Below are 25,999 nucleotides of genomic sequence, written 5' to 3' on the forward strand. Positions count from 1 at the left end.
CCTTGCTTTTTGTCCTCCCATCCCACCCCCGAAAGCCTGGTTATCCAGGCCTCCACTTCCCAGACCGCATTCCCGACGGCCCCGCCCGATCGAGAATCCAAGAGATATGAACAGTTCGGGAAGAAAGTGTTCTCGTCCCTGAGTTTGGGACTGTGGTCTGTCAATACCGCGTGTCTCTTGGGCCGCTACACCCACACCCTGTGGGACACGGTCGCGGACGTGCTGCCGCAATGCCCGGAGGAGGTCCGGGCTAAACTCGCCCAAGCCCTTGTGGAAGGTCGAGATGCGGCGCGATACTCTATCCGGTGTGGGCTGGATACCACGGACTCACTGGGCAGGGTTTCGGCCGATGTCCAGGCCACTCTTCTGGACATACCTTTCGATGGCCGTCGCCTTTTTGGCGACAAGGCAGACCATGCGCTGGAGCGCTTTAAGGACTCCAGGGCTACGGCTAAGTCCTTAGGCCTTTCGGCCACGCGCCAGCAATCGGGTGCCTTTCGCTCCTTTCGTGGCCACGGAAGGGGCGTCCCCACACGTGCTGCCAGCCACGCACCGCAGAATGTCCAGTAGCGCGGTGGCGGCCGTGGAAACCGCCGTGGCGGCGGTCGGGGTCAACGGCGAGGCCAGTCCACACCTCCCTCCGCAGCACCTGCCTCAAAACCTTCCTAGTCCGAGCTTTCAGGCCCATGTGACGCCTGTGGGAGGCAGGGTTTGCCATCCCCACTCCCACTGGCGCACTGTCACGTCGGACAGGTGGGTGCTGCAAATCGTCCGAAGGGGTTACTCCCTCCCCTTCGAGGCGACCCCTCCAGCCATGCCACCGCAATTCCACCGCATGTCGGGGGATCACTTGCAACTTCTGCAAGAGGAAGTCACGGCCCTCTTGGCCAAGCCGGCCATCAAGCGCGTTCCTGGGCCAGAAGTAGGGTGTGGATGTTACTCCCACTACTTTCTGGTGCCCAAGAAGGGCAAGGGGGGGCCTGCGCCCTATCTTGGACCTACGGAACGTCAACGGCTTCCTCCGACAAGAGAAGTTCAAGATGCTGACTTTGGCTCAGGTCTTAGCTGCCCTGGACCCCGGAGACTGGATGGTAGCGTTGGACTTGCAGGACGCTTATTTTCACATCCCTGTCCTGCCGGCCCACCGGCGTTACCTGCGGTTCACGGTAGGCCACGAGCACTTTCAGTTTACCGTGCTCCCCTTCGGCCTTACCAGCACCCCACGGGTGTTCACGAAGGTGATGGCGGTGGTCGCAGCTCATCTGCGCAGGTTGGGGGTGTCAGTCTTCCCCTACCTCGACGACTGGTTGTTGAAGGCGGGCTCGCCCCAGACAGTCGTCAGCCACCTCCAGACTACGGCCGACCTCCTGCACTTGCTGGGGTTCTCCATCAATGTGCCGAAGTCGCACCTGTGTCCCTCTCAGAAGCTCCTCTTCATCGGAGCGGTTCTGGACTCGGCGCAGTTTCGGGTTTACCCTCCCGAACAGCGGGTTCGGGATATTCAGGCTCTGATTCCTATCTTCCAGCCTTTATCCCGAGTCTCGGTCAGGTTGACGCTGCGGCTTCTGGGACTGATGGCCTCCTGCATCCTTCTGGTGCGTCACGCCCGGTGGCGGATGCGGGCTCTGCAGTGGGACCTGAAATTTCAGTGGGCCCAGCATCAGGGCAACTTGTCCGACCATGTCTTGATCTCGGAGGGCACTGCAAGACAGTTGCAGTGGTGGCTCACGGACCGCGATTGGGTCAGGGGCAGATCCCTCTCCCTACCCCAACCGGAGCACGTAGTTGTGACGGACGCGTCCCTCCAGGGCTGGGGTGGCCACATGGGAGAGGCGGAGATCAGAGGACTCTGGTCTCCGGCGGAGGCCCGGCTCCACATCAACCTGTTGGAGTTACGGGCGATTCGTCTAGCACTGAAGGCATTCCTCCCCTCTGTCCGGGGGAGTGTAGTGCAAGTGTTCACGGACAACACCACCGCCATGTGGTACTGCAACAAACAGGGCGGGGTGGGGTCGTGGACCCTATGCCAGGAGGCTCTGCGCCTCTGGCAGTGGCTGGAACGTCAGGGCGTGTCCCTGGTGGTTCAACACCTGGCAGGTTCTCTGAATGCCAGGGTGGACGAACTCAGCCGTCGGTGCATGATGGATCACGAATGGCGTCTGAGCTCGGACGTGGCGCAAGGCCTCTTTCAGCAGTGGGGAGAGCCTTGGTTAGATCTATTCGCCACCAAAGAGAACGCGCAATGTCATCAGTTCTGCGCGTTGGAATTTCCAAGGCGGCGCTCGCTCGGAGACGCTTTTCGTCGCGAGTGGAGTTGCGGTCTATTGTACGCCTTTCCGCCTATACCACTTCTGCCCAGAGTGCTGAAGAAGATCAGGCGCGACCGGGCCCAGGTTATCCTTGTGGCTCCGGACTGGGCACGAAGATACTGGTATCCCGAGCTACTCAGCATGTCAGTCGATCCCCCGGTTCGTCTGCCTCTTCGGGAGGACCTTCTGTCGCAGCAGCAGGGGACGGTCCTCCACCCGAATCTGTCCAGTCTCCACCTACAAACTTGGAGATTGAGCGGCGACAGTTGAGGCCATTTGAATTGCCTCCCGAAGTCTGTAATGTCATTCTGGCAGCCAGGCGTCCCTCCACAAAGTCGGTATACCCCTGCAGGTGGAACAGATTTGTGGCATGGTGCACAGCAAAGGCTGTGGACCCACTCTCTGCCCCCCTTTCTGAGGTTCTCCTCTTTCTTCTTTCTCTTGCCCAGCAGGTCTCTGCTCTGGGCACTGTCAAGGGCTACCTTTCTGCCTTCTTGAGGCTACCTGATCAGCCTTCTCTGTTCAAGTCCCCTATTGTAAATAGATTTCTTAAGGGCATCACACACATGTTCCCTCCTGTTCCCTTCGTGATGCCCCAGTGTGACTTGAACCTTGTTCTTACTTTCCTGATGTGCGCTCCCTTTGAGCCACTTCACAACTGTCCTCTTCGCCTTCTAACTCTGAAGACTGCTTTTCTGGTTGCCATCACCTCTGCCAGGAGAGTGAGTGAGCTCCAGGCCCTTTCTTGTACTCCACCTTTCCTTTCTGTCCATCCGGACAAGGTTGTGTTGCGTACCAAGCCATCTTTCCTGCCCAAGGTTGTCTCAGCCTTCCACATCGGGCAGTCCATCACCTTGCCAACCTTCTTCCCGCTCCGCATCCCTCTAAAGAGGAAGAGCGACTCCACCGTCTGGACTCAAAACGTGCGCTCTCATTTTACTTGGATCGCACACGCCAGTTCCGGGTGGATGACCAACTCTTTGTTGGTTACGTGGGCGCTAAGAAGGGGAAGGCGGTACACAAGCGGACCATCTCCCGGTGGATCATCTTGTGTATCCAGGCATGTTACTCCATGGCTAAGAAGGAGCCCCCTGTTGGATTGAGGGCTCATTCCACTCGGGGCACGGCGACTACTACTGCCCTGGGCCGGGGGGTGCCCTTGCAGGACATTTGCCAGGCAGCTACGTGGGCCTCGTTGCACACGTTCGCACGACACTACTGCCTGGACAGTCAAGTCCGGAGGGATGGCTTCTTTGGCCGTTCCGTCCTCCAGGACTTTCTGGTGTGATTATTGGTTCGCAGACCCACCACCGGGGTTGGTATTGCTGGGGTATCTATTCTAAGGTAAGGAATCTATCACTAACGTGTCTCTTTCAGATGCACAAGTTACTAATTGTGTAACTATATATCTGTAAGAGACATTAGTTAGTGATAGATTCCTTACCGACCCACCCGTCCTCCCCGTTCTGCGAACCGATATCTAGGGTTAAGGTCACCCCCTTTCAGGGCCCTAGTTTCTTGGCACCAGTGTTGGTTCTATCATGGCTCTGCGTATCTGGCGCGTAAAAGCTGCATATCAGAACTGACGTCAGCGCGCATGGGCGGCGTCTAAGTACTCCGACGACGTCATTCCGGCGCTAACAACGCCGACGACGGACGCGGAGCCGCGAACGACGCCTACCGACGCGCAGGGGTATTGCTACGCAAAAATTTCCGGATCCAGTCTGACGCCTGGGGATATTCTAAGGTAAGGAATCTATCACTAACTAATGTATTTTACAGATACATCGTTACACAAGTAGTAACTTGTGCGGTTACCTCAACATCTTGTCGCAGTTCTAAGCTGTCTAAACTACTATGCTCTTCAGCCTTCACACCCTGGACAGGTCCACAAAAATGCTGTGGTACATCGCCTACACAAACACCATAACATTTCAGGTGACACGCCATGATGCCAAGTGTCAAGAGGGCTCGAAAGTTTTTAATAACAATAAATCCCATTAGTAATGGGAAAAAACGTGTTAATCCACAAAATTCTTGGAACCTAATTTTAAAACGTTGATCAGAGATCTCTATGTTCCTGTGAAACTTACCATACCAGTATGTAGACAATTCACTTTAATTAACTATCTAAAGAAGTAAAAAAAAAAAATTACATATCCTGAAATGACAAATCAAATTCTCAGTAGGATAGCCAACATACCAGAAACAATTTAACAGCCTGTTAAGTGAGCCATCAACTGAAGAAAACCAAGTTCTCTTCACCCAGCACCACATCAATAACCACCAACAGGCTTTCCAGAATATTGTTCCGTTTAATGACGGCTGTTTTGGATTTTGAAACATCTTGAGATATTCACCACATGGCTACATTAATTGGGCCATGAGTTGGCTATGTTTGAAGCAGTGCTCTACAAAACATTTGGTGAGTTGCTGTGAGGACGTCAACTTTTTACATTGAATTTCAGTGAAGCATCACTGCACAAAGTGTTTTATGGGGCAACGATCTCGTATGAATACAGATCCCTGCTCCCTCATTGATGGCAAGATTCAGTAATACTTTGTTAAGCACAAATATTCTTCAGAGCATAAGTAACTTTAATAAATGTAAAAACAATAAATATTACAATACCCTGAAATCATTTTGTTTAAGGATTCGAAGCAAGGTTGCATCAAACAGACTCAGGAGATGTTCTTTTTGCTGGGCTGAAACCGTATCTACTAATATTCTTTACCTCCGGATTTTCAAATAAATGCTCAAAAACCTTGGGGAGGTTGACAACCCATTGGTCTTGCCCTGCTCAAACAATACATTTACCAAGAGTACCAAAAGATATGCCTTTGAGGCATGGGATTGTTCGGAACCTGATACCCAATACGCCTCCATAGCCCCTTGTGCATGGCAGTGGGCCTTTATATATGCATTTGCTATACGTGAAACAATGCACACAAAAAATAGGTTAAGAGAAGATGATGGATATCTTAGCTCTAGTCACAAACTGCCAAGATATCTTCCATGGCTCTCTGCGACGCTAAGACTTATTTTCTATGAAAAATTAATATTTCATATTACATTTCCTAATATTTAACGGACTACAATAATCTAGCAAAGGCTGTCATTCTTGCAAAAGAACTTATCTCAACTATATTACCTACTTTCTATGCAAACCCATTGAAACGGCAATTTCAAATAAGCATCTTAATGTATTTAATAAAATTAGAAAAAGTGAACAGGGTGGAGAGCTTCCACTTCTAATTGTATACGCCTATGGTACATAGATACACCAAACATTTACTCACTATTCTCGTTGCTACCACCATGCTTACATAAAACATTCATGTCTTTAAAACAGCCTCTCTGATTCAATTACAGCCTGTGCTGTATGCGGAATGTTTATTCTTGAGAAACTAGCTACGTGACCAGGTCTCTGTATAAATTAGATAACGCTACCTGTACGGAATTAAACGTTCTAACCACACACTGATGAAACTTCCAAAAAAGTTAAAGTTATATTTTTTAAGTAAAAGAGATGGTTGCTTAGGTTTAAGGTTCTCGTGCTACATTTATAAAATGAACACAAAAATTCAGTAAATCGTGCTCGTTTTGAATCGCGGTGTAAGGAGAAAGCAGAGTGCAGACAGCAGCAGTGAGAAGCGTTTCGAACACGTTGTTGTTTTCATTCATGCGAAGGGTTTGCTAGGCGGTGATGTCAGCGTCTGCAGCAGCTCTGACCTAGGGGATGCAGACGTGTGTGCGCGCGTGTGTGGAGGAAGAATACAGCTAGTGAATTAGAAGGAGGGCCTCCCCTCCTCTCTCCCTGATAAAGATGGCGAGAGAAATCCAGACCCTCAAATGGTCACAAAACTGATCAGTCTCTTCTCGTAACAGGCACAAGCATCCGATTTTGTAAAGTTTTCTACAAGGCTCGTCAGTTCTTCGAAGTAGGAGTATGCTTCTCTATGTAAAGTAAATAGGCAGACCATTTCCTATCAATTGTATTTAATCCATTAAATAACCACTCATGAGATTCATTATTTAAAAAACAAAATGGACCCTCATTATATTTTCCCGGCCAATGCTGGTAGATATTTATAAAAATAAAAAAATCTTCACCCAATTAAGACAAATTGAGTTCAGAAACTCATTGTAAGGGAGAGCACGTTTGTTTTGGTTCATTCATGATTTACTGTAAAATGGCACTGTCTGCAGAACGTCGCCTTGACCTAGACAGCGGCTGGAGGGGGGAAGCAATCCCCCCTCGCTGCATAACATTACAGCAGAAATAGCTTGGAAAAAGCGTGTTCGTCTTGTTTGGCCGCCGCTGGCCACGGTGAGGCAGCCAACGCTTTTCACAACAGCAGTCATACATAGTACTATGGGTAGAGAAATGCGTCATGGCCCAGGAAACCTCAGACAAGAGAAACTAAACAGTAGGCGAAGCACTCCCGTCCAACAGAAATCACCATATTGAAGTAATAAAAAAGCACCTACATACCTAAAAATAAGTCTGCTCAAAGTTCAAGATATGTTTAACTGAGGTGGGATTGAGGGTCGCAATTGCAAGCCATTAGCAGTTTTCCAGAGGGCAGTAAACTGCCCACAATTTTATTACACCATGAATATCTTTTAATTGAAGTGCTTGGTAATGTCTGTACAAACACAAGAATTTTGGAGCAATATACTTTAAACAAAGCTTCCACTCGACAATCCTCCATGCCAAATAACTCTAATGAAGTATCCTGATGTAACATTTAATAACAAAACCAGGCCTCAAACCCGATGACCCGCTCAAAAACAATGTGCCACAGAAACTGTGCTCCCTCTCGAGCACTTAGCTTCAAGAATAGCCACTACCAAGAACCAAGCACCCGTGAAAGCTATTGTGCCATGAGAAGAAATGACCTTCAAGTGCACTGTGTCGTGGAGGGTACCGCCTCCACAAGAGAACCAAGAACGAAGCCAATGAACTGCCATGAATAGTAGGAAGAGACAATGCACTGAAGCCTATTCCAATTATTTTTTTTAAACTAGTGCCGTGAGAACCATGCACCCTCAAGTATACTTTAGGAGAAGTGCGCCTCCTCCACTGTGGTGTCTAGAGACCAGTGCCTCCTCCGAAGTACTTAGCTATGAGAACAAAAAACTCATTTCTAGTTCGTTCAGAACAATTGTCCCCCATTAACATGAAGCAAATTACATGCTGGCCCTGGCTACAGGAGGGGTTTCACAAAGCAAAATGAGGATCGCCCCTGAACAGCTAAAGTTCTCCTGAGTTTCCAGGCCCAATAGCGGTAGGAGCAACAAGACCATCTCCAGGCCATATCTGGTAGGGGTTACGACTGGAACTATAGAAGCAGGGTTGCCATCAGCAGTCTCACCAGTAGAGGGCAAATTAGCCTTAATAGGCAAGAAGAGGTCTATTAGCCGTTTCTCTTTACCCAAGACACTAACCAACACACAATGAAGTGGTGTGGGTTGGTGGAAGACACTGCTAAGGGTTCAAAAGGGAGATGTTGCCTGCCAGTATAAAAGAGGGGGGAGGCCTGAATGTCCACCTCTCCCAGCCAGTCCATTGACTTTTCTGTCTCCACAATCAGCTCCTGGACTACAATACTGATGTATATTTATATCATAAAAAGGTATACAAAGGATTTACCTATATAAAACTAGGGCCCCAAGATAAGTGTCAATGAAGTGTTACTTCTATGTTTGGACCAGATCTAAGTGACTAAGGCATTAGGTGTCTAAAAAAGGAGCACAGTAACACCACTTGAAAGAAGGGGGTTTAACCTGCCATAAGTATCTGTCACTGGGTGCAGTGAAGCATAATGCATCCAGTCTTTTTGCTACCCCACCCTCCACATATTCCTCTGACATATGTCCCCAATCTCTACCGGGATCTCCGTCTCAGTTTTCCCTCTTCTTTCAGTCTTTTTGGATCCCTTTAACTGTACCTTTCTACTGCCTTATACTGTCTCCCTTCTGCAACCACACTGGACTTTTCTAGGCCTTGTTCAGATTTCTGAGCTACCTCACTAAAATACTTCCTTCTTCCCACACAGCAATTACCCCGCTTTATGACTCACCGTTTGCAAATCAAGTCCATGTTGCTAAGTAGCAAGATTCTATTTTTGAATATAGTTCAACTAGGCTATAGATTGTCAGGTCATCAGGATCCATTGATTATTTGACCCAAATTCAATAGAAATCCACAGCAACACTTTTCAGATTACCTAAAAAATACCAGGATATTTTGCAAGGTTTCTGAGATCTCTCAGGGACCTGATTCAGTCTGGTCTGGGGACATTTTATACGGTAAGACAGATCTATGTAGCATTTACTACAAGGGGTTTTGTCTACTGTGTGTTTGCTGTTTGTTTGGCCGCCCTTTTTTGATGGGAAAGGGGGAGATAGAGAGAAAAGTATATAAAAATGCCAATGTTATAACTGTGCCGTTATCTACATATTGGATGTTTCACGTGGATCCAATACATTTATCTGACAGCATAGCCAAGAGAAACTCTGCTCCGTAATAATAATATTGGTAACAGTGGCAGTGCCTAAATCTCACTTTAAGAGGTCAAATACCATTCATGAATATATGCAACTTTCATATAGTTATGAATGTCACTTGTTTCGGTGAAGTGCATCTGAGTAATTTTATTTAGGTCGACGAGATTGAGAAGAATGAGAACATAGTGGTCATGCCTGATAAAGTCATAACCCAGCCAGATTGTATATTAGGACCCTAGCCGGATCGGAGGGGGTGAGCCAACAAACAACGAGGTAGGTATTGTATTAATGTTAATTATAAGAGTTTAAAAAAGATTGACAAAAGGAAAATCAGGGCACGTGAGCAGTGAAACGGGGTGATAAAATGAAGATGGCCCGGAGGATCAGTGTATTGCAGCTTATGGGGGTGAGCTAAACAGCTCATGCACGAATATTACGAACAGAACACCTGAAAAAGAGATAACATATACAACCACATAAACTGGACGTGTTAAGACGACGCCGCCGAAAGTAGTTGACGAATGGCTGACGTGCATTCCCCATCAAAGCCAGGAAGGCATCTCCATTAGAACGCAGATGAACAACAAATGCTAGAAGGTGGAAGACAAGGTGTGAAGGAGGGGGTGTGTGTGTTTATGAAGAAGATTAAATAAATGTCAATAACAGCCCCTTTGAAGGTTGTATTTTAGACGTCCCGCAGATATGATTCGTTCTGAAGCATACAAGCTGTAGGGTGCACCTGTAATAGGGTGAAAATTACATTGCTGTTTATACGCGCAACCAGCTGCGCGACCACCAACCCTAGCTTTTCTGTTGTTCCTAAAGTAGGGCTGCGAAAGGACAACTTTTGGAATATGTGATGAAGCCCATTGTACACGCAATAGAGCATAACCCCTTGATGTGTCATTGCAATATGCACAACTGTGGCGGGCACAGTTGGAATTACCACAATAGATCGCCAAAAACGACACGTCCCTGGGGATTCAATGGGTACATATATATATAGACAGAGTGGTGCCTGTCGAATGTGCTGTCTGCGCGTCTTACCTCTGGACACAGGAGAGCTGGTACTGCGGGCATCCGGGGACCCACTCCTCCTGCCGCTGTCCGGTGGAGACCGTCGCGTCCGACCAGGGGCCCTACTGCCGCCTACGAGCTCCGACCCGGTGGGGCTGCCGCTTTCTGCGCCGAGGATCGGAGGGCTGTTGCCGGGACTGACGACGCCGCCGCCCGGCTCCGTGTTGCTGCCCACCGAGGCCGAGCGCGTCGGGCTCAGCGGGTGAGGGTGCCCACCCCCTCTTCGCAGCTGGAAGTGGACCGTGGCCCGGATGGGCTGCAGAAGCAGGCGGCTGCTGTTGGGAGGCGGGGAGCCGGTGCTGCTGCGCTGCCTCATCCTCTGGGGCTGCTGAGAGGGGCCAGAGGACATGACATCAACCGAGCGCGGCGGGGGCGGGACACGCTTCACGCCGAATGCCCCGGGGAACGGGGCTGCCGAGGCGTTCAAGATAAAGGGTTTATGAAGAAATTTAGAGCCCACGCAGAGACCTCAGTTCGGGAAAGGGCCGTCTGCTGGTCGGAGACTGAGCCACACACCAGCTGCCAGCCCGGCGCTCCTTTCCCAGGCAAGGGGCGTGAAGGCCGGCTTCACATGCGCTGCCTCGTGTGGTGCTTGTACTGGCGAGGGGGGAGGGAATCCCTCGTGCCTGGGGGGCTCCAGGGGAGGGCGAGAGGCGTCCGTGAGTCTGTCGAGGTCCGCAGGCAGAGAAGAAAAAGTACAGTAGAGAGAAAACAAAGAGACTATGGAGCCCTGCCCGCTGCCGAAAACGTGTTTAATGTTGTTATAATGTTCTGTAATCTTCATCCGTCGGTTTCAACCGACATCACAAACATCTTCGTCACAGCAGCACCTCCTGCTTACGAATGACCACTCTGAGGGGCAGCAACCTGCGTTGACAGGAGGGTGGGAGCAGATGGTGACATACGGCAGCTAATTGGCTATCCTCACAACTATCAGGTAACACTATCCAATAAATGATCTCCGAGAACTGTGTTACGTTGACCGAGCGTCCCTATTGGGCACCTCTAAGCTTCTTTCAGCTGGTAGTGTGCTGTCGGTTTTACATAAAAGACGGCTATAACAACCATTAGTGTACCCGCTTTTATGTTCATTAGTAAGGGGCAGTCCAGAGCTGGGCTTTGTGGTAAAGTAGCCAGGCGCTGATTGGAGGGCGAGACTACAGCTAGAGGATTCGCTGGGTGTTCTTACAAATGTGTGTAGTGATCATTACATTGAGAGATCCGGAGAAGAGCAAGTCATGCTCCAGGGACTAGGCGCTGCTCTACTACTGATTACGTGTGGTGCTGCCTGATAGATAGTAAATGCCGGGAGGGGGCGGGGCTTCCACTCCCAACCCTGTATTGGTACTGATGTTGCAGACTACGAATGGGATCGGTACAGCTCGGCCCGTATTGATTGGTTTGACGCTCAGAATACCAGGCTCCTTTGCCATATAGGTTCTCCTTGCATCTTGTATGTAGCGTAATTCTATGTCAGTCCACGGAGGCTCTGATTATGCTTCTCTTATCTTTACTGACCAAACAGCAGCCAATAAACAACTTTAAACTTGCATGACCCCGGAAGGACAACCCCCTCCACTAGTCTGCACCAATCATTATCAAGTCCTGCACAATAATAGTCCATGTAAAACCGGAACCTTCCTCTTTCTTTGCTGCTGCAGCAGCGAGTTAAGTGCCTTTCCCTTATTTTGTTCTGAATGAGGGTTTATGGTGTTGGTGATTGAATTTCATGTTGAACGTGTGTAATCGAGTGCGCACCTGTTTATTGCGCTTTGCGCTTTCCGTCGGTGCGCCTTGCGAGCGTGTTGTGGTTGCCCTTCGTCGGGTTTTGTGTTCCCGGTCCGCCGACCGGCGGCGTGCGCTGAGCACCTGAGCGCGTTAGGGGGCGGTGGAGTAGGAGGAGGCAGACGCGGCTTCGCCGCGCACAGGGAGCAGTCGAGTGTGCCCCTAGCGATACGCGCATGCGCGAGGAGCCGAGTTTCGCTTTGACTCTGCCGGCTCCTCGCGTTTGGCGCGCTATACACTGCATCAATCCCTGGCCTCATAATAACGCTGACCGGAGCGTCTCCGGACCAGAGCTTTGCTCGAGGGGAGTTCTGTATATGCTGAAAGGGGTCTCCTTCCACCTTAGATCATTTTGCCTCTGTGGTGTGTGTGACGACTAGAGTTGCTTGTGTGTGTGTCGAGGCTACACCCCTGGGCTCTCCCCCCCTGTTAATCTCCTCCATACCTCCTGTGCATCAGATATGGCGTATTACGCCGAGGAGGACGGCCAGTGGGTCGAATTTGATGAGTACAATGAGTATGAGCCTGAAGAAGAAGTTTTGGAGGAGAATTTAGGTGAGGCTCTGGCTACCCACGACCGGAGCTCTGTAAGTAAGGCCCTGATTAAGGCGTTAAAGCCTTTTACTAAGTCCCATCACTCGGGCAAGAGGAAGAGTAAGACCTCACGTAAGGGGGACGCCTCAGGTCAACCCCAAGCCCACAGGATAGCGGAGATGGCTAAGTCAGTGATGAGGGACCATGGCTCTATGGCCGTTCAGACATCGGGGGACTCCTCCTCGACACTGCCTGACACTTCCGACTCAGATGTAGATTCTTTAGCTCCTAGAAAGAAGTTTAGGAAAACTAAACATACAGCTTACAAGGCGGACGATAGCCAGGTCCCGAGGAACCTGCTTTTTGACCCCAATAACATAGTTCACCCTAGATCTACGGAATGGGTGCCTTGTGCCGAGGTTGCGCATTATGTCACTAACAACTTGCGCCAGGGTTTTGAGAGTGGGGTTCGTGCCACTCTGAGATCAGAATGCCCCAGACCTTCAGTTACGGGGAAGGTGGCGGATACTCCGGACCTTGACCCCACAATGACTGCATTCATGCGAAAGTTTGCCAAGGACCCTAAGAAGGGACTGGATAGGGCTTGGCGGGGGTGCCAGGACAAGCTTCTGGACGTCTCTGGACCCCTTACTAAAATTCTTGAGGCGGCAGTCAAGGCCAAAGAACAGGGCGTGCCTTTGGACACCTCTGACGTCATGGAATGGGCCCAGCGCGCTATGTGCTTTCTGGGGAACGCGAATGTGGCGTTGTCTACTGAACGGAGACGCTCGTTTCTGATGCGTATAGACTCTCAATTGGCGGAGATGGCCACCAACGAGCCTGGCTCCTTGGCTAATGGCATGCTCTTCGGAGACAAATTCGTGAAAGAAATGGGCAAATACGTAGCCACCTTTTCAGCGCTTGACAAGGCGCAATCCACAATAAAGAGGGTGCTTCACACCGGTGTTTTTGACCGGGCCGGACGCCAGCGAGGTCGAGGGTCCGGCCGAGGTTCCAATCAGACCTCTCGTGGAGGCGAACAGAGAGGCAGAGGATATCGACGTCCCAATTTCTACCCCTCCCGTAATCGAGGAGGTCGTGGCGGAGGACAGAGAGGAAACTACAGAGGACAGCAACACAACTCTGGAGACAATTCCTATTCAGGTACGAATTCTTTGTGCAACAGATCACAAGGTGGGAGGCAGACTGGCCTTGTTTGTCCACAAGTGGCGAGAACTGACATCAGATCCCTGGGTGCTACAATCAGTCCAGGGGTATCAGATAGAGTTTTATGCCTCCCCCGCGCAGCGTCAAGCGCCCGCGCCACTGCATTTTTCCCTACTAGAGCAGAGTTTCATAGACAGGGAGGTGCTGGACTTGCTCGAGAAAGGGGCGATAGTGGAATCTTTGCCGCATGCTCACGGCTTTCTGAGCACGGTCTTCGTGGTCCCCAAAAAAGACCAGGGTTTTCGATTAGTTTTAAATCTAAAGGATTTCAACGCATGGGTGGTGTATCGACACTTCAAAATGGAAGGCATACACCTACTGCGAGACATCCTGTTGGAGAACGATTGGATGGTACGTCTGGATTTGAAGGACGCTTACCTGACTGTGCCCATTTTTCCACCGCATCGACGGTTTCTTCAATTTCAATGGCGCGACAAGTGGTTCGAGTTTGCCGCCATGCCCTTTGGCCTCTCATCCGCTCCTTGGTGTTTCACCAAACTGATGAAACCTGTGGTTCAGTACTTGAGGGAGAGGGGAGTGAGGATGATCATCTACCTAGACGACATCCTGATTCTGGGGTCCTCTCCGGAGATAGTAACCCTCCATTTGTCTTGGACGATTTGTCTACTTCAGGACCTGGGGTTCCTGTTGAATTTGCAGAAGTCCATTCTGTCCCCTTCACAAGCAATGGAATTCTTGGGATTCCAGGTGGACTCGGTGAAGGCCCAATTGCTCCTCCCGCTCAAGAAGAGGTTGGCAATCAAGAAGGAGTTGAGGAGAGCGTTGGCATCTCCGACAATTTCCTTGAGGACTTTGGCTCGCCTGGTGGGCCTGTTGGCCTCGTCCATCCAGGCGATCTTCCCGGGTCCCTTGCACTACAGGGCGATGCAACGATTGAAGGCCTTGCATCTTCGCAAGGGTGTGACTTACGCCCAGCAGGTTCAACTATCGACGGACGCACGCACGGAGATGAACTGGTGGTTGGAGCATCTGGAAGCCTGGAACGGCAGAGCCATCTTTGCTGCCACCCCAGAGGTTGTGATAGAATCGGATGCGAGTCGATGGGGCTGGGGAGCCCGTTGCGGCTCGGTGGAGACCGGGGGCCGGTGGTCCCGCGACGAGTTGAAACTCCACATCAATTGTCTGGAACTCCTAGCGGGTTCTTTTGCAATACGGACACTTTCCCCGCAGAAGATTTCGTGTTGTATTCTACTACGCATGGACAATGTGTCCGCAGTACGATACATCAATCGCCTCGGGGGCACCAGGTCTCGTCTCCTAGCGGAGATTGCCAAGGACTTTTGGCATTATTGCCTGGATCGTCAGATTTCAGTTACAGCGGAATACATTCCGGGTTCAGTCAACGTGACAGCGGACTGGAACTCGCGGTATTTGAGGGATGCCAGCGATTGGATGCTGCATCCCAGAATATTCAGGGCTTTGGACCAACGGTGGGGTCCATGTGTGATAGATCTGTTTGCCTCACGGCTCAACAGACAGTTACCAAATTTTTTCAGTTGGCGTCCGGACCCTCTGGCGATCAGCTCGGACGCCTTTCTTCAGTCATGGACGATGGGCATTCTTTATGCATTTCCACCGTTTATCATGATCCCGAGGGTCCTTGCCCAGATCCGGAGACAGAAGGCCGAAGTGATCTTGATCTCCCCGTGTTGGAAAACCCAAGCGTGGTTTCCGGTCGCGATGAGCCTGACATGCGCACCCCCGGTGCGGATCTCATCGTTTCCAGACCTTCTGACAGATCCGGTGGGCCTTCGACATCCGCTGGTCCTTCTGGATCAGTTGTCTCTCATGGCGTGGAGACTTTCAGGAGACATTGGCAAATGCCGGGCGTTTCTCAAGACACTCTCTTTTTCTTGTCACAGGCATGGGCGCCTTCCACCCATAAACGATATGAGTCTGCTTGGAGACGATGGGTTGGTTGGTGTCACGAGCGACAGGGTGATCCGGTGGGATCTCAGATCTCTATGATTGCAAATTTCTTGTCAGATTTGGCTCGTTCAGGCTTGGCATACAGATCGGTAAACACTTTCCGGTCAGCTATTTCGGCGGGGCATCCACACGTGGATGGTAGACCTGTCGGGGAACACCCTCTGGTGTGTAAGGTTGTCAGGGGGATCCGAATGCTGAATCCTCCGCAACCAAGGTATACGGAGCTTTGGGATGTTTCCATCGTCTTGCGTTTTTTGTCGGCGTGGCCGGCTAATGAGGGTTTGTCTAGGAAGCAACTCTCAGCGAAGCTTGCGATGCTGCTATGCTTGATTTCTTGTAGACGAGTCTCGGACATTCGAGCGCTGGATTTGGCAGGTAGAGTATTTACTCCTACGGGAGTTTCCTTTACTATTTCAAAACGTACTAAATCTCACTCAAAATGTATTTCTTACCCTGCCTTTCCTCATCACAGCAAATTGTGTGTAGTGAAATGTCTAAAAGTTTATGAGGATTGTACTAGAGAGTTTAGGAAGGACTTTGGGCAATTATTGATTTCGCTACAAAGACCCTTCCGCCCAGTCGCTAATGCTACTCTGGCCAGGTGGGTTTCATGGTTGTTGAACCTGGCGGGTATTGATTCTTCCAAGTTTGGAGCTCATTCTGTGAGGGGGGCTATGGCCTCAAAATCCTTGGGTGCCGGTTCTCGGCTTCAGGACATCATGACTGCGGCTGATTGGTCCTCTGAATCTACTTTTAAAACGTTTTATCATAAACCTATTGTGGATGTGGCCTCGGTGGTGGTAGAAACACTTTAAACTAGCATAATCAGAGCCTCCGTGGACTGACATAGAATGAAAAATTGTCTAGCATTCGCGACAAAGAATTTTCAATTCTATTAAGGACACGGAGGCGAGGATTATCCCACCCGGGTGCCAATGATGTAATTGGTATATCATTTGAAATGGTGATGTATATTTTCCCACCCAAATGATGTTATGGCTTGTTGTATTCCTGGTTGTTGGAATAGCCATTACGACATATTTTTTCGTTTCAGGAGATCAGCACAAACAGACCTGAATACGAATCCTGTGGACTGAGCTGGGTCTCAGCTGTGGAGCAGTTTTCCCCTTCGGACAAGAGAATGCGATAGTTGCCACGTTGGGCTACAGTCTTGGTTGGACTGCGGAAGACATCGCAAAGAAAGAGGAAGGTTCCGGTTTTACATGGACTATTATTGTGCAGGACTTGATAATGATTGGTGCAGACTAGTGGAGGGGGTTGTCCTTCCGGGGTCATGCAAGTTTAAAGTTGTTTATTGGCTGCTGTTTGGTCAGTAAAGATAAGAGAAGCATAATCCTCGCCTCCGTGTCCTTAATAGAATTGAAAATTCTTTGTCGCGAATGCTAGACAATTTTTCATTCACTGTTGCGTTCAATTCAACATTTCAAAATTTCGCATTTCAGAAAAACTTATTTACGTATTCATGATAACCAGAATTATAATTGGGTAGTGTTATGTTGTGTAATATATGTTATACCACTTTAACTATGTTCATTCCACATTCCACTTTATAGAGTTCTTACACTGTATTCTTACCTATGTGTTCCAATGTAATAGCAGTTGATGCTGACTGCTAACCTGTCTGGCTGGCTGTGTACCTGCTCTTCTCTGTATTAAACCAAATTTAACCTAATTGGAGTGTCATCATCAATGTAACAACTGGCGACGAGGATGGGATATTTTTTTACATACACCTGGAAACCGCTTTACTTTATTTTCTACTAATCAGACGGATATATGAGCAGAGACGACGTTGGTAGTGCTTAGACGGCGCATTGGGGACTACATATGTGGACGAGCAGCTGATTCCGGTGAGCGACGCTTATTCTCAAAAGAAATATTGGATTTCTGACATTTATCATTAATATTTCACCGTCAAGGGTGTTGGCGCTCGAGCTCCGTGGATCTTACCGTTGCATTCTTTGAATGGGATGCTGAATGCGCAATGATCCCCATGTCATTCTTCTTATGACGTACTCAGGCTCGCAAGTTCTTCCCCGAAGGCTCGCTGCTGTCCTACCGACGTCAGACGTTCATTGTGAACGTGGCGCATCACGTGATGCGCGGCAGCCATTTTGAATTGGGCAGGCCTACTCGCATTAGCTGAAAAAACACGAAGGATATTTCAGTACCGATTTTACACCCACAGATCGGTTTTCCATAGCGGTTGAAGGTACTATTCATAAACGCATTGAACTGTTCTACTGGATTTATATAATTAATACTTTTGAGGATTTTCGACATTTTTCAGGAATTTGGTGGTGAAGATTGGACTGTGTAAAAAGCCGATTTTTTTTTTTTTTTTGTGTGTTGCTCACTCTAACAGATACACTGAACAATTCCACCACAAACAGTTTTACTGGCAACCTTATATTATTTTATTTCGACAAGCAATATTATTGACTTTTTTTTATTATCCTTCAACATGAGTCAACAAACATTTTCCTTAAGTAACCCTCAAGATTTCTGGTGTAAAGGTTCTGAACCAGATTTGAAATGGTTGGAGTGGAAAGATTATTTTTTTAATTATATCGAGACTGTGGACTCTGATGGTAAAATGTCTGCTGAACAAAAGAAACGTATTCTTTTACACTCTTTGGGTCCACAAGGTCTTAAATGTTATAACCAGATGAATAAACCTATTGTTGGGGATGGGGACAGTAATGTTTTCACCATAGCTCTATCTAATTTAGATAAGTATTTCTCCCCAAAGGTATGTATCGGCATTACGCGATACAAATTCTTCCAAAGAAAGCAATCTAAAAGTGAATCGGTTGACGACTACGTTGGGGAATTAAAAAAAATGGGGAATGATTGCGCTTTTGGCGGGTTACTGGAAGATATGGTTCGTGATCAGGTTGTAATGCATGCTAACAACCCTGCCATTCAAGAACGTCTTTGGATGAATGGCGATGCTTGTTTGGATGACATTTTAGCCTTAGTTCGTAAAGCTGAGACATCTAGCAGGTGTGCCAGTGCCTTGAAATCTGAAAGTAGTAACAAAGATGTAATAGCTAAAATTAATTCCAGTTCGAGAAAGAACAGTAACTTTAAACAAAAGAATGAAACATGGGCAAAGCCAAAGTATAGCGGTGAATCTCCCAAATGTTATAGGTGTGGGAGTTCTGAACATCTGGCTTTTGCTAAGTCGTGTCCTGCTAAGAAGAGTAAATGTGGTGCTTGTGGACTGTACGGTCATTATACTAAAGCATGCAGGAGAAGGACAAAGACAGTTAAATGTATTCAAGAGGAAGTTGTCTCTGAGGACAACACTTCTAGTGGTGATGACTAAGCTTCTGAATGTGCTGTGGTTTTGAAGAAGAAGCTTCTTCTCAACATCCGTGATGGATGTTTACTAGTTGACAACAAGCCTGAATGTTGGATGCACATAGGCGGTGTGCGTGTTAAGGTATATGCTGATTCTGGTTCGCCCTATACAATTGTCAACTAAGATGTTTGGCTTAATACTTTTGTTGACAGGGTTGGTCCTAAATTATCTTCTCCAGATATTGACCCGGAGGGTTATAATGGTGGGAAGATTGATATAATTGGTTTTCGTTGGCTAAAATTTGAATTTAAGAATCGCAAATCTTATGGCAAGTTGTACGTTTCTAAAAAAGGTCCATCAGTGTTGGCATGGAAAGATCAAGGGGAATTGCATATAATTCTTGATCCCAATTCGGTGGAAAAGTGTTAGTGATGGATGAAGGCACTAAGACTGGAGGAGAACTTTAAAAAAAAAATCCTGCTGTGTTTCAGAAAAAAATTGGCAAATTAAAGGATTTTGAGCATAAGATAATTTTAAAAGATTCTGCAGTACCAAAAATCCACAAAGTTAGAAGTGTACCAATTGCTTTAAGAAGGGATGTTGCATCTGAACTTGAAAAATTGGTCTCCTCTGACATAATCGAGCCAATTGAAGCATCTGCTTGGGTTTCTCCTTTGGTAGTTGTGAAACGTACAAACGGAAAATTGAGATTATGTGTAGATCTACGCCATTTAAATGATAATATTGTAGTAGATCAATTCCCCCTGCCAAAAATTAATGAAATGTTAGCCTTACTTGATGGTGCTAAGTGGTTCACCACAATTGATTTATCTGCCGCATACCACCAGATTCCCTTGTTTAAAGACAGCAAGCAGTACACTGCTTTTATAACCCCCCAAGGATGTTTTCAATTTAAGAGAATGCCTTTCGGTCTGGCTTCGGCTGCAGCTGTTTTCCAGCGCTTAATGCACAGGTTGTTTTCCACAGTAAAAAACACTAAGTTTTTCCAAGATGACATTCTCATTTTTGGTAAGGAAAAGGCAGAACATGACAATACTTTGGAGAAAGTTTTAAGTATACTAGATGCAAAAGGGTTGACTGTTGAATATACTAAGTGTACTTTTGCTAGTGATCATGTCACTTATTTAGGCCATGTCATTGACTGCAACGGTATCAGACCAAAACCTAATTTAATTGATGCGATCAAGTGCGCTCCTTCTCGCAAAGGGAAAGATGATGTTAGATCCTTTATTGGCCTAGCTGAATTTTGTTCTAAATATATTCCAAATTTTGCAACCAGAACGTATAATATTAGACAACTGTTAAAAAACAAAACAAAGTTTGTTTGGTCTATAGAATGTGAACAAGATTTTGAGGACATAAAAAGCTGCATCACTAACATCGCTTCTTTAAAAAGTTTTAATCCTGAAGCACAAACTATCATCACCACAGATGCCAGCATTAAAGGTTTAGGTTCTGTTTTATCTCAGATTGGGTTGAATGATAAGGAACAAATTGTGGCATATGCTTCCAGGTCACTCTCGCCTACAGAAGAAAAATATTCTATCATTGAAAAAGAAACTTTGGCATGTGTGTGGGCGGTTAATCACTTCAGAGCTTTTGTCTGGGGCACAAAGTTTATTTTACGCTGTGATCACAAACCATTACTCAGGGTCCTAACCACTGAAGGTACAATCAATACTTCTGCAAGAGTTGCCAGACTTGCTATCAAACTACAAGATTTTTGTTATAAAATGGAATATATACCAGGGAAGGAAAATTGTATAGCTGATTTCCTTTCTAGAATGCCAAAACAACTTGAGGAATGTGAAGATGAATTATGGAATTCTTTTCAAGTGGCCTATATTCAGGACATGGATGGCACAGGCATTCTGAAGGAAAAGTGGGATGATGAATATCTCAATGATGAGGAGTTATCTTTGGTGAAATCTCATCTAGCTGAGTCCTGGCCAAAGAAAGTAGATAGCAAGCATCCTTTAAAGTCTTTTTGGGAGGTTAGATTTGATTTAAGTGTCAGAGATGGTAATATCTGGTTTGGCGAAAGAGTCATACCTCCAAAGACTTTGCGTTTATCCATCATGGCTTTCTGTCATGAGGGACATTTTGGCATTGTCCGTTCTAAACGCACAGTTAAAACTTCATTTTGGTGGCCCGGTATGGATGTAGATATTGATAAATTTGTAAGGAATTGTAAATCATGTCAAGCTGCTGATAAATCTTTGGTTATGTGTAAGCCTTCTATGGGTAATATGATTGCACCTAATTCTCCTTGGGAGCACACAGCTATAGACATTATGGGTCCCATTGGTAGTGAGCAGAAATATATTTTAGTGTTAATGGATTTGTTTTCAAGGTGGCCTTTTGTAAAAATAGTGAGTAAGGCTGATACGGAAACTGTTTTGCAATTCTTGGATAAATCTTTCACTTTAGAAGGCATTCCTTCTATTTTGTTAAGTGACAATGGCGTCCAGTTTACGTCAATTAAAGCCAAAGAATACTTTAATAGATTGGGAATCAAGCATAAAACCATGGCTCTATGCAACCCAAACAGCAATGGAATGGTTGAGCGTTTTAACCGTGTTATCAAAAACACCATCCAAATGTCAGGAAATAATAAGGATTGGGAAACTCAAGTTTTGAAAATGGTTTGGTCTTACAGAACTTCAATTTGGGAAGCTACAGGTTTTCCCCCTTTTGTACTGATGCGTGGTAGAAATCCACGAACGAGGTTTACACCAGGATGGTTGTTCAAGTCCAATGTGGTAAATTGGTCTGAAGATTTTGTGAAGGAAAAAAGTCAAGCTTCACATCTCAAGAGCAAAATTTGGTATGATTCCAAGCATAATGTGAAGGATGTTGATTTGGTTGTTGTTCAGTGGGTGAGAGTTAAGAAACCTGGTAAATCTCCCAAGGAGGAAAGTAGTTTTTATGAACCTATGCAGGTGGTAGAAGTTTTAAATAATTCTGTTCGCCTCTCTGACGGACGTGTATGGAACCTCAAGAGGGTAGCTAAGTGTTCACCTCCTCAAGTTTGTTCTCCTCCTCAAGTTTCTTCAGAGAAATCCTCGGATTTGTTTGATTTAGAGGATTTGTTGTGTGCAAACTCTTCATTGCCACCTAATACCATTAGTCAGGATGTAGTATCTGATACCTCCTGTTTTCCTGTATCTGATGTATCAAGTTTGCATAGGTGTGGTGAACTTTCTGATTTGGGTGCTTCTAGTTCTTCTAGTCTGGTCAGTCAAGATGTGACGAATGTTTTTAGGAACTCTAGACGTGAAAAAAGGCCTCCTGTATGGTTGGCTGATTACATTTCTGAAAGTTTTCCCTTATAAGAATCCTTGGGGTTTTTTTTATTTCCATTTCTGAATATTTATTCACTTGCTTTTTTATTTTTTTCACTTCTCATTTTATTTTGTATGGTGGGGGGTGGTGTCGGTTACAAGTTATTGTTTTTTCGATTATGTTCCATGGGGGATGTGTTATGTTGTGTAATACATGTTATACCACTTTAACTATGTTCATTCCACATTCCACTTCATAGAGTTCTTACACTGTATTCTTACCTATGTGTTCCAATGTAATAGCAGTTGATGCTGACTGCTAACCTGTCTGGCTGTGTACCTGCTCTTCTCTGTATTAAACCAAATTTAACCTAATTGGAGTGTCATCTTCAATGTAACAGGTAGTTGTGTTAAGACCACCCGATTTATAAGATAAAAAAATATTTATTTTCGGGACTTCAAGCATACTTGCTAACAGATGGCGTTACTTTACTTTCACATCCTTCGCCCCATTCATAACCACGTAAAGTAATTCGTACTATGTGTAGCGGTCTAGATGCAGAGCGGGCATCAGGCAGGGACCCCTGGCCCGGAAGGGCATGCACACTTGGTAACGCTCTCTGGCCAGGTGTGGCAAGAGAGCATAAATAAACGGGCGGAGTTCGCTCGTGGCTTCTGGCCCGAACCAGTACACGCAGTGGTTGTGCCTTTATTAAGCTGCCTGGGCCTAGTTCCATGAATAGAGTCCCTCTACACTGGCGACGAGGGTAGGCGTCCATCGTCCACGCACAGCGTCACCATCCCCCACTATCGGTGTAACACCTGCTCCCTGTCCGACAGCCCCGCGGTGCGACCATCAACACCTTCGCGAGGGCAACGTCGCTACATTCTGGCCCCTGCTGTGATTTCCAGCCTCAAGACAGCAGCGGAGTTTCCGCGCCGCGTCTGGGTAAACGGAAACCCAATGGCTTTAGGCGCACCAGCCCAAGTCGCGTACTGCCGCAGCAGCTCGAAGCACGAGGCGTCACCTCAAGAACCGCCGCACGTCTACTAAAAGGCAGAGCGAAGCTGTGCGCTCCCAGGAGAGGCCCGGTGTTGAGCCCGCTTTGCTCGCACTGTTACGCCTGTGTATGCAGGGCGCCCCTGCTGGCTTCCAGCCACAGCGCACACGTGGCACAGGAAGGCCACCGCTCCACGCGGGCAACACCCTCAAGTGTCCTGCTATTGCGGGGGGCTGGTCCAGACACTGCCTGAAAAGAAGCAGCAGCCTCACACCCAAAAGCCTGTCCGCTGTGGAAGTGTCAGGACCTGAGCGTTGATGGGTCACTGGTCGGCATCGGCAAGACACGAAAACGTCAAGAACTACAGTTCCCGGCATGCCCGGGAAGAACGTCGCGTGCTTGACGTGAGGCACGCAATTCCCGGAAGTAAAGACGGCTCCCGAGATGATGGCGGGGCCGATAATTCTTTGTGAAGTCAGAGGCTACGGTTGGTATCTTCAGAACTGCCGGTAAGAGTCGACCTGTGTACTGTGTTAAGATTCCTGTGAACCCCGTTTCGGATTGGGTTCACGTTCTTTTTGAAACACGAGGTGGAGTTCGCCTCGTGTGAGATACATTTACCTAAGGTGCTCTCTCGGCTGAGAGAGAGAGTAGCGGTTCCCCGTTGGTGGAAACAGGCATCCTGCTGTTTCTTTGCGGGGAACATTAAGGCACCTACAGAACTCCCAATAAGCAGGAGACCCGTGCTGACCGTTCATTACAGGATTATATGGTAACCGAGTAAGTAGGATAACGAACAGTTGGGGCTCCAGCCACACTCATTCTCCTACCTGTTGCCTACCATTGGAGTGCGGTCTAGAGTGTTCTAATTTGAAGTATTACAGGATTATTTACCTACAGCTGGCAATGTTAAGAATCGATTAACCCAAGCCTGCTGTGTTACTTTCTTTATCTTCAATGATGTACATCTTTATATCCTAGCACAGGAGAGAAGAACTGGGGGAGATACAGAGGGATTTATCTAACTACAAGACGTGAACTCATGTATATATAGGTATGTTGTATATACGCTGACCAGACTGGAATTGTACTAAGGTTATGAGAGTCCCAACAACTGCCTTATGTTCTTCTATTACAGTTGATGAATCTCTGGTCTCACCTCATTCTTCACCCCTGATTTACGGCCTCAGTATTTTCGTTTACAGGTAGGGACAAGGATAGTACAGGGTTCCGAGGTAGAGTGTTGTTGATGGTGTCCTACTGAGTCTTTACTGGAGTGTATGTTCTAAGTGTATGCTCTTGTCATTTCAGATCTCCCTCCCTGCTGTCCCCTTCCTTTCCTTCCCTCGCCTGACTATCCTAGCAGTCTGTGTAATTCCTCCAGACTCTTGGGGACGTCGTGAGGGGGAAGCTATAGGTAATTCAGCACAATCCCGAAGGAACAAGAAAGTGGAGCCTGACAGGAAGAAGGAGAGGAGCATAACAAGGTGGTGTGAGGAAGGGGGTTTTCAATCCACCCCTAGACAGCACTAAAGCGCAGCAACAGAGAGGCTCGGCGCATGGCACGCGAAGATGATGGCGCAAGGCGTGTGAAAATTATGGACCAGGCAGCACAAGCTGCACCACCACAACTACATCCTGCCCGACCAGCTGGGCCCCCAGTGGTGCAACCGGCATCACAACACTCCCAAATCAACGTGTTGCCCCCATTCAGAGAGCTAATAGACACAGCCACCGCATCTCGCAGATGGGCAAACTGGATCAGCACACTGGATAACCATTTTACAGCAACGTGGTAAACGGATGGCGTAGTGAAGAGGTCCGTACTACTGCACTTCGCGGGAGAAGAGATCTACACGCTATTTGCTCACCTACCGAACATCGCAACGCCCAACAACTACAACGCAGCAGTCAGAACCCTGAACATGTATTTCTACCCCCAATTGAACCCAGACTACGAGCGGTTCAAACTGCGACAGGTGTGCCAGAGGGAAGGAGAGGCCATTGACGCGTTCCATGCACAGCTGCGTGAGCTAGCGTGCACATGTATGGACAACGACCAGAACAAAGAAGTAGGGCCCAAGTAATTCAAGGATGCTGGAGGAAGAATCTTCGGACACTCATCCTGCGCCAACCAGGAATCACCTTGGAAGACAACCTCATTCTGGCCAGGTCGCACATCCTATCTGATGCCAGGTCGACAGCAATGGATATCGCCATAACCCAACAAGCAGAGAAACCTGTCACGATTAAAACAGAAAGAGCGGATGCCGTTCGCACCCAAAGCAGAGGCGCCCGTGGATGGCAGCCAAGGAGAGGCATCCAAGGGTCATGCTGCGGATACTTCGGAAGAGAAGAGCACCCACAGGAAGAATGCCCGGCGCAAGGAGGGACATACTCAAAGTGCGGCACCCCCAACCATTTCGCAGTGGCGTACAGAGGAGGCCCGGAGAATCGAGGAGCCCAAGGGTGACGTCCACCGTCGAGGGCAGTAAAACACCTATCGTTGGAGGATTTGGAAACCCCAAAGACAGCCCTAACACCCGCCTCGCCAAAGACACTACCTGAAGGACTCATCGACAGACGAGGAAGGCAAGTGCTACCTCATCTCATTTGCAAGTGATCTCAAGTGAAAGAGACGCCCACAACCCACGTGCGCCCTAGTGATTGCCGGATCCCAGTTCACCGCGCTGATTGATACAGGAGCATCCGTTAACGTCATGGGGTGCCAACAATACAAATGACTCAACCCTAGACCGGTGTTATCCCAGTCACATGTTAGGATTGTCACGTACGGCAGCCTCAGGCCACATTGCTCAAAGGGAAGATGACTGTCCAAGTAAAGGCGGAAGGCCACAAGGTCACCACCACCTTTCATGTGGTTGACAAGAGAAGTGGACATTTTAGTGGGGAGCCACACCGCCGAGGATCTCGGCATGGTCCCATTTGCCAACGCAGTCAAGGCCCTG

At 47.9% G+C, this 25,999-nt stretch overlaps 1 protein-coding gene across 4 annotated transcripts in view; it reads right to left on the minus strand.

Moving 5' to 3' along the window:
• The window catches only part of GLCCI1 (glucocorticoid induced 1), a 467,188-nt gene extending 456,358 nt beyond the window's left edge, over window positions 1-10,830 (minus strand). For 2 of the 4 annotated variants that reach the window (XM_078663694.1, XM_078663693.1), the window contains exon 1: window positions 9,871-10,824. In XM_078663694.1, the coding sequence (XP_078519820.1) occupies window positions 9,871-10,249 (379 nt within the window). In that variant the 5' untranslated portion in view covers window positions 10,250-10,824. Of the gene's footprint in view, window positions 1-9,870 lie in introns of all 4 variants that reach the window. The other 2 variants (XM_078663695.1, XM_078663696.1) reach the window with 2 other exon arrangements.
• Between the last annotated feature and the right edge of the window lie 15,169 nt (window positions 10,831-25,999).

Source organism: Lissotriton helveticus, chromosome 10, assembly GCF_964261635.1.
Source record: "Lissotriton helveticus chromosome 10, aLisHel1.1, whole genome shotgun sequence".
In the NCBI taxonomy this organism is placed as follows: Eukaryota; Metazoa; Chordata; class Amphibia; order Caudata; family Salamandridae; genus Lissotriton; species Lissotriton helveticus.